Here is a 9,779-nt window from a genome sequence, read left to right as displayed (position 1 = left end):
TCTTACACGCCTCTCTGCAGCTTCTCTCCTCCTGCTACCCCCCCCCAAAAATCCATTTCCATAGAGACTTACATTTACACAAAATGTCAGAAATCTGCACCTTCATAAACAAAAATTAAACCTAATTTTTCATGATTTGTTGGGTCCACCCTCTGAGGTCCAAAATATATTTGTCCATTTTGACTCCTTTTGATTTTACATTATTTATATTTCACCTTCAAATGTTCTGACCTTTTTTGGTATCATTCTCTTCAGCTCAACCTCATGGTTCTGAATTTAGTTATTTTTTCATTGACATACTGTGTTAACACAACTGATCTGAAATCACATAAAAAACACCAAATCCTAGCAGTAGTTATAATTTTTTACTATAAAAATCACACCCGTTTAGTGAATTATTTTCATAACTTGAAATGCAAATATAAATTGTACATGTTGAAAACTTATGCACAAATTTTGTAAACAACTATCTAAAAATGCAATGCAATTTGTGTACAACCATTTAAAAATACTGCTATAACTAAATAAGAGAACAATCAGGTGTCACAATAAGATGGCCCACAGACTGTGCCAGTAAAAAAAATAAAAAAATTGTCCGCCACAAGACAGAGGAGGACACCACAGACCTGAACCCTGCAGGCCTATAAATATAACGGTAAACAGCAAAAACAAACTTCACAACTAATTCTGAACTAGATTTTTCAAAATGAAAAGAAACAGCTCACAGTATAATTTGGTGAATCCGTGGCAACAATACACTTCCTGTTTCCTGTCAAAGTTTGCATAGACAATTTCCAAAAAAATAAATAAATTACTACTTAATGAGATGCTTTTCTGTAAGAATCCAAAGGACAGCATGACAACTCACCATTAGCATGAACTCTATCTTGTTGGCACATGTCATATGCAGTAAATTAACATAATCACAGTGAACTACAGTTCAAAGGTGCTTTCAGTATGAGGACTGCTTTTCTTTTGTACTTTTGTATGCACCAAATAAGAACCTGCTACACGTGAGTCCTTTTCTAGTTTCCCACAGCTACAGCGTCTCACCTGAGTGCCCTCTCATGTGGGCGGTAAAAATACCACGATCACTGAAACTTTTCCCACAAGTCTCACAGAAATACTACTTTGAGTGTGTTCTTAGGTGGACTAACAAGAGTTCACGAGACCGGTGTGGATCCTCATGTGGACAGACAGAATATTTTTCTGAATGAAGCTTTTCCCACATGTATTGCAAACATACGGCTTCTCACCCGTATGAGTTCTGATGTGTCTCTTAAGTGTGGAGGAGTCAATGAATCTTTTCTCACAGATGTGACAGGGGTAAGGTCTCTCGCCTGTGTGTGTTCTCATGTGGATGTTTAAGTTATTACTTTGACAGAAACCTTTCCCACAAATTGTGCATGAGTATGGCTTCTCGCCCGTGTGAATCCTCATGTGATATTTCAGTGTTAGTGTGTCTCGGAAGGTTTTTTCACATACATTGCAGGGGAACGGTTTCTCCCCTTTGTGGATCTTCATGTGAACAGATAAATGGCAGTTTTGGCTGAATCGTTTGCCACATGTTTTGCATGAATACGGCTTCTCACCTGTGTGCGTTCTGTAATGTATCTGCATCTGAGATTTTTTCTTGAAAGTTTTTTCACAAACGTAACATTTTACAGACTTCACACCTGTACCTGTGTTACTCTCGCTCTCTGCCATAACTGAGCTGTCTCCATTGTTACTCTGATGCTTCTTTTTTGACTCTGACTCTACGGTTTTGGTTGATCTTGCTTCTTTATAATGTTCTGCTCGCTGATCTCTGCTGTTGTTGTTCACAGAACTCTCAAAGAGAAGCTGCTCCCTGTCTCCTCCTGGTTCAGTGTGGTCACTTTCCTCATAAGTTTCAGTCACCATAAAGGTATCAGTCTCCTCCTTCAGTCCCAGCTGCTCTCCCTCCTGACTGCTGCACAGTTCCTCCTGTTCCTCTTTAATCTGTGGAGGTTCTGGTTCCTCCTGCTCCACACTGGAGCTCCTCTCCTGGTTCCAGAGCTGCTGCTCAGGGAGAACCTCCTCCTCCTTACAGACATGCTCCTGTTGGACGTCTGGAGTGTCAACAACAAATGAAAGAAGAGACATGATTAAAAACACAGCAAATAAACTCTGGTTAAAATCATAAACCATAGAATCCCCTGGTAAAATGCATATGTTTACAGCCCGATACAGAAACTGGTTTGGTTGCTACAGATACAACATCCTCCTGTATGGTGGACGATGTTGTTACAACTCACCTGTTTTCATTGGATTAAGGCTTAAATTTTACTAACTCGAGTCGTCTGTACAGAGCTCTTGAGTTGTGCTGTTGGTTTATTTCTAACTCAGAATCAAATCATTTGAATATGGTGACATGTCCACGCAATACAAAGAGAGAAGTACCTGTGGCCAATGGAAATGTGGCCAAAAAGCTGAACCTGGGTCTCATTAGAGCAAAATGTTTTTGGAAGACTTACTGTATTTTTATGCCAACTGTAGCTGGGCTGGGATGTTTTCCTTTGTTCGAAAGGCTTCCCTCTTTGACACATCCCCCAGAGTCCAGACTTATGAAGGATAAGGGAGACGGCTGTCACTGCTTAGCAGAAGTTCTTGCAGCTCCTTCGGTGATGCTGCAGGTCTTGCATCGCCACTGTCGTCCCATATTTTGTCTTCATTGTGTTCCATGATAAATCTAATGCTGTGGCATTTATTTTCCCTTCTTCTGACTGATGCCTTTCAACAATGAGGTTGCTTTCATGCTTTGTGAGCTCTCTGTAAACTAAGACATTAACCCAAGAAGCCTGAAAGCAGTGACTAAATCAAAGTATTAGTCTAAGTGTGAGCACACTTATGCAACCAGCTTGACCTGACAGATTTGTTGGACTGTACAGGTTAAAGGTCACGTCAAAGGTGGGAAGGTGCTTCCAGATCCTGTTCCAGGTCTGCCCTGACCCGCTGTTTCAGGGTAGCTACTGCTAGCTTAATGAAAGAAGAAACCAAATGAAAAATAAATGCTGATCAGGTGTGCGGGAACACACCTGATCCCGCGCTCTGATGGACTGATGCAGAGGAGCTGTCACACTCCTGCATGAACGCATCACAGCGTGAGATCCACGACGCTGTAGAACACCTTAGAGATGCCACGAGAGCTTTGCAGATATTTACTGAGTGTGTAAGCAGCAGCCAGGTGCTGATAATCAGCTTCACTGATGAACTGATCATCGGCAGTGTGAGCCCTGCTATGAAAGCAGATGTTTTGTTGGTCTGGAGCATTCAGGTGTGTGTTAACATGATGCTGAGGAGGAAAGACATCAGCAGTGATCTTAGAGAAGAAACTGCAGCTGCCCATCAATCTGGAAAGGTTATAAGATCATGTCAAAATAAACCAAAGTCCATCATTCTGCAGTGCAGAAGATTAATGACACAGGTCAGAGCATGCAACAGACCCAAGAGCTCCATCTCAGACTCTTCAGTTTGCAGGTTTAAGCTTAAACTTCATGACAGTATGAGTAAAAAAAGCCTGAGCATGCAGGACTGCAGGGGAAAGCCTGCTGTCTAAAAAGAAAGCCTCCTGGAGCAGTATCCTTCAGACAGACGAGACCAAAGTGGAGATGTTTGTCGATAACGCACAAAATCAAACCCAGCATATCAGCAAAAACACCTGAGAGCAGCTGTCAGCACGGTGGAGGAGGGACGATGATCTTAGACAAGAGTTCACGGTGCACTAAGTGTTCTAGAGTCAGTGTGAAGCCGTCTGTCCCACAGCTGAAGCTCGGACCATCAGCAGCAGCACAAAGATCCAACAGAACGGCTGAAACAGGAACGAATGGAGCAGCTACGATGGTCCGGTCAGAGTCCAGAGCTCAACCTGACTGAGATGCTGTCAGGCTCTCAGATTTGGATTTCTGATGAGTGGCTGAGTAACTGGTTTTTATGTTGCTTTGTTTACATATTCCACACTCCATATTCCAGATGTTGCATCTGTAGATTCCTCGTTTTCACTAAATGATCCTCTTGACAAGATTTCAGAGCTCAGCAAAAAAGGCCTCCATGTCCAGCTGCACTGTTATCTTCAGACAACAATGAAAGTCTTTTAATAAAAGTAAATAAAAAGGTCTCCTGTCTCTGTCTTTCTGTAACATCGATGAGGAGCCCATATTTTCCTCACCACACCACCGATCAGCTGGACAGCTGATTAAGTAGAACATGAGCAGAGAAAATAAAAATGGGGAAGAGGTTAAAGTGGATTCAGCAGGAGGGAGAACCCTTAAACCCATCACAGTGCAGCAAACTCAGTTTGATTAGCAGCAGGTTTATGAACATGAGGACTTCCATGTGAACGACAACTTCCTCCAGCGAAACTCTGATAAAACAGAAACTTTAATTATTGGTCCCGACCATATGATCTCAGAAATTAGGCAGCACATCAGCTTCTTAGAGCCTTCTGTTAAACCGAGCCTTCGAAACCTCGGTGTCGTATTTGACAGCTCGATGTCGCTTGGTCCACAACTGCTTTTATCGTCTAAGGAATATCTCAAAACTCAGGCTAATGGTGTCAAAGGCTGAACTGCAGATGATTATTAATGCTTTTATTTCTTCCTGTTTGGATTTTTGCAAAGGTCTTTTTACTTGTTTTATTTCTAACCTTTCGGCTCCCCAGTACATATCTGACCTGCTGAAACTGCATTCATCTTCCCAAGCTCTGAGGTCATCAGGTCACAGACTGCTGGTCGCCCCACGCACTCGATTTAAACTCGTGGTGATCGGGCCTTTCAGGCAGCACGGCTGTGGAATTCTCTTCTACTGTTTTTACGCTGAAGACATTTTTATATAGACAAGCTTTCAATTAATTTTTATGTTGTATTTGATTGTTTTACATTGCTATTTGTTGTATTTTCATTCTTTGTATTGTGAAGCACTTTATGATTTTTATCTGTGAAAAGCGCTGCATTACAGAAGCGTAGAGCTGCCACCCAGGCAAACAAAAAACAGAGCTACATCAGGTTATAATGTAAAAACTTTATTGTTCTAACAATAAACTTTTCTGCCGAGCTTAGCAAACGTAAGTTTATAATACGGTAGGAACATCGTGTCAACTCAGGCTTTAGAAGCTTCTTCGGTATTTAATCCAGAAAAGGACTGAATTTGATGAATAAAGCGCCAAAATGTCACAGCGTGATAATAAAAGACCCTCGCTAGCTCCAGAACAAAGCTACTGCTAAAGGCTGATGCTAGCCAAACAGCCGTGACTACTCGGCTATTTCACTACCTCTCCCAATAACTGAGGATGTGATGGGCGAGTTTCCACCTCTACCCGTCTCACCCAGCCAGTCTCCGGCGCCAAAGAAAGCATTGCACTCAAAGGAAGACAGCGTGGATGTTGCTGAAACTATCAAAGCTAATAAACGAAAGAATGGATGACCTCGCGTTACAGATTGCTTGGATCAGAAGAATGGCGGACTTTGCATGTGAGGTGATAAAAGATGTCAAAGGCAGAGTGGAGCAGAAAAGCTCCAAAGAGGAAGAGCGTATTACACGCCTTATAAAACACTTTATAGACGAGGCTAATATTGAGAATTCCTCCAGCACAAAGTGGGAAATTTTTAAATTTGAAATGAGTAAAGTGTTGAGACGGTATGGGGCAAAAATAGCTAAGTCGAGTGCAGCAGAAGAAGAAAATCTGATTGTTCAAATATCCGTGATGTATTAACTCCCACCAGACGAGGTCTCGGAGGAGGACAGATTACGTCTTAGCACCTTTCAATCTAAACTGGATGAGATTTACGCCAGAAAGCTGAAGGAGCTTTTGTTCGTTCAAGAAAAAGATGGATAGACTTACTAGTTTAATTCCCAAACCTAAGAAGGACCTACTTTCTATAGACAACTGGAGACCAATAAGCCTCCTAAATAATGATTGTAAAATATTAGCTCTATTGCTAGCTAGAAGAATTAAATATATTTTGGATGATATTGTAGATGAGACACCGTCTGGATTTATGACAAACAGGCACATCTCCAATAATATCAGACTCGTCTTGGATATTCTGGACTACTCAGCATTAATATCTGATGACTCATTTATCCTTCTCCTGGACTTCTATAAAGCCTTTGACTCTGTTGAGCTTGAATTTATATTTCTCACACTTCCGAAATTTGGTTTTGGTGATATCTTCTGCAAAGCTATCAAAACTCTGTATTCCAATGCAAATAGTTCTATTAGAATGAAAAATGGCACCACTTCTCGTTTTAGTCTTAATCGAGGCGTACGCCAGGGTTGCCCGATCAGCGCGGATCTCTTTTTACTTTGCACCCAAATTCTTGCCTCTCATATTTCGAATAGCCGTGTGAAAGGTATAAATATAGCAGACAGAGAGATTGTCATCAGTCAGTTGGCAGATGATACCACAACCTTTCTTAAAAATGCCAGCCAGGTGCCGATTGCTTTACACGTAATAGAGGATTTCTCAAAAGGGTCTGGATTGATGCTAAACTTATATAAATGTCAAAGAGTGTAATGTTCAGAGTAGAGCTGGGCGATAGAACGATAACGATATGTATTGCGAAATAACTTTTTCTCGATAGAAAAATTAAACTATTGCGATAGGCCTCATCTCTCTTGTCCTCTTAAAAAAAAAGAAAAAAAAAAAAAAAAAGAACAGCCAATCCAAATTAAGTAGCGCAGAGCCGAACCAATCACAGCCGCAGCGTCACGTCACGTGACTTGTTACGTACAGCACAAGTGCCAAGCCGCACATGTGTATTTGTTTGGGAAGCAGCCAGCTGGGCTGCCCGGGTAATGGAGGAAATGAGTTTGCTGACTAGAGAAAAATCAACCGAGAGCGTGACCGAAGGTTACCGAAGAAAAAACCGATGATGGTTCCAATTCCGGAGAGATTGTCGAACGGAAGGGCCATAGAAGTTCCGTAGTGTGAAGGTATTTCGGCTATTTCAAGTCTGACAAAAAACAGAGTAGCGCGCACTGTAAATTGTGCCGAAAGCAAGTCTGGAAATACAATAAACTCAATCTCTGACTGAAAGCGCTAATTCGTCATTCGGCTTTTGTCAGACTAAAGACACTGTTTGAAAAGCTAAGCTATACAACAAGGAGAGATTGAGAATTTCCTTTTAGTTCTCAGTTTATTTGATATTGACAAAAGTTAGTCAGTTTTGTCTGTTCTTCTGTAAAACGAACTAAGATTTATTTTTAGAATTAAAATTTTGTTTCTAAGTGGAATTGACAATTTAGTCTGTTTTGTTTGTTCTATTTTGAAACTTAAACGCTTTAGCGGCTGCCTTTTGTGTGGTTTGCAATATTTGCCTTTATTTATCTGAAAAAGTCTCATGTTCCTTAAGTACATCTACCCTGTTGAACTTATTATGGGAAATAAATATTTAAATCAAAACAAGCTGCTGATTATTTCACATTTTACTTGTGAGCAACGGCACATTTAAATCTTACAAATATAGTTATTTGGCTTATATCGTGATATATATCGTTATCGCCTGAAATGAAAATAAAAAACATATCGTGATATGAAAAAATCTTATATCGCCCAGCTCTAGTTCAGAGTATTTGTAATATAACAGTTAAAAATGAAGCAATATATTTAGGTCTGATGAGCAAAGATATAAAAAAACCCCCAAAAAACAGAATTTTACTAAATTTTCCCCCAGTTATTAAAAAATCTCAAACCAAATTAAATCAGTGGTTGCAGAGAGATTTAAGTTTAAGAGGGAGGGTATTGCTCTGAAAAGCAGAAGGTCTGTCTCGACTGACTTACGCAGCAATTTCTCTACATGTGGACGGCAAAACCTGTAAGGATGTTGACCGAATGCTCTTCAACTTCCTCTGGGAAAACGGGACACATTACATCAGCACGAGTGTAGTGATGAATGACTATGAACACGGTAGTTTTGGATTTCACTGCTCTAAACAATACATTAAAGATTAACAGGACAAAACATTGTCCTAAAAATCGGGTCTCCATCTGGAATTTTATTCCTCACTACATTTTCTCCAAGTTTGGGGGTCTAAGTTTTGTCTTAGGTTGTGATTATAATATAGATAAGCTTCCAGAAAACCTTCGATATTTCGCAAACAAGTTCTATTAGCCTGGTCCCTTCTATATAAACACAACTTTACACCCATACGTGTTTAATCTGGAATAATAGGAACATAGTGCATAAAAATAAATCATTAGTTTTTTTTCTAGGTGGGTTGAGAAACGGATTGTTTTAGTGAACCAGCTGTTTAATCCTAATGGGCACCTTATGTCTTATCCAGAATTCTTAAACACTTATAAATTTCCAGCCACACCCAAAGAATATGTCATATTCTTTGATGTGATACCTACGGGTATTATAATGCCTTTTAAAGGTATTCAACCTTGCATATCATCTGTTTCTCTCCCCAACCCTGTGGATTCACACATAGGAAGAATCTGTCTAACAAACCATAGTAAAGGTAATAAGAATATTCGTGCTTTGTTCCCGACAGAATCTCTAACTGTTCCCCGTGTGGTCTCTTATTGGAATTCTTTTGTCAGTGACATTAACTGGAAAAGAGTATGGACAATTCCTAACAAGTATCTGGAACCGAATAAAGTAAAAGTTTCATTTAAAACACTTCATAAATATTATCCTGCTAATCATTACATGACAAAGTTTAAAAGGGACATAAATGTGAACTGTGGATGAGACTGTGCAGCACCTCTGATCTGTTCACACGCTACAACGTTTTGGACTCCAGGACATTCATTACTGGACAGCTCTACAAGGACTTTACTCTGAAACGGGAAAATGTTGGACTTTGTTTCTTTCAAAGGCAAAAAAAGAAGATGATATATACTTTATAATAAACTTGTTAGTTATCTTAGCTAAATTTTATTTCCACAGATGCAAATACAGCAGCCAAAACCTAATTTTAAACTCTAGTATAATGATACTCTCTTACATAAGATTGATTCGTGGATCACTTAATAAAAACTATTACTATTTGTACTATTTAGAATTATTTGAACGTATGTAACTTTTTATATTGCACCCCCTGGCATATGTTAATCTGTGTACATTCTCCGTATACTGTTGTTTAATAAAGGTTTTGGGAAGAAAAGAAAAATTCGGACCCGGGAGGAAACCGGAGCCGAGGCTCCACCTGTGCTCACCTGCCGTGATATCCAGCAGTCTGCGCTGACGGTCGATCTCTTCCTCGTACTGGACGATCGTTTTTTCAAACTCCAAGAATATTTGTTCAGCAGCAGCAGTTAGTCGCTCGTTGATAAACTCTCTCAGAGACTGAACTGAAGGCATTGTTACTGCCACAGCTCACACACTCAGCTCACACACTCAGCTCACACACTCAGCTCACACACTCAGCTCACACACTCAGCTCACACGGGAGCAAAGCTAACGGTCCAGCCACCGGATGTCCGTCCTCAGTTCCGGCAGCTCTTCTTCAACTTCCGGTGCATTACCGCCACCTTCTGGATGAGAACAGCTTTCACACCTCATAAAAACACCTTGCTCTTAAAACCCTTAAACTACATCACCTGTATCGTAATATTTCTTTTATCCATAATTGAACTCTATTTTTCTGTAAGTCAGATTTGAGGATTTGCGTTTCCCGTCTATATTAACCACATTCTAACATTACATGTTCAGATGATTCACACTTTTTTAATGTGAATCTTAGTATTGAGATTATATCTTCTGCTCTCTTACCTCTATGACTTCTTCTGGAGTTTAATCTCCGTTCAGACGAC

The 9,779-nt window shown here is 40.2% G+C and overlaps 1 protein-coding gene across 1 annotated transcript; it reads right to left on the bottom strand.

Moving 5' to 3' along the window:
• Positions 1 to 388: 388 nt before the first annotated feature.
• LOC134616391 (zinc finger protein 436-like) lies at positions 389 to 9,429 on the bottom strand. Its single transcript, XM_063461254.1, has 2 exons — positions 9,183 to 9,429; positions 389 to 2,090 (listed from the first exon to the last, which is right to left on the bottom strand). The coding sequence occupies exons 1-2, from the start codon at positions 9,325 to 9,327 to the stop codon at positions 1,153 to 1,155; spliced, it is 1,083 nt and encodes a 360-aa protein (XP_063317324.1). The 5' UTR covers positions 9,328 to 9,429; the 3' UTR covers positions 389 to 1,152.
• Positions 9,430 to 9,779: the final 350 nt, after the last annotated feature.

This window comes from Pelmatolapia mariae, linkage group LG18 (genome assembly GCF_036321145.2).
Source record: "Pelmatolapia mariae isolate MD_Pm_ZW linkage group LG18, Pm_UMD_F_2, whole genome shotgun sequence".
In the NCBI taxonomy this organism is placed as follows: Eukaryota; Metazoa; Chordata; class Actinopteri; order Cichliformes; family Cichlidae; genus Pelmatolapia; species Pelmatolapia mariae.
Note: the sequence above shows the minus strand (reverse complement) of the source record. Positions and strands in the feature narration are given on the sequence as shown.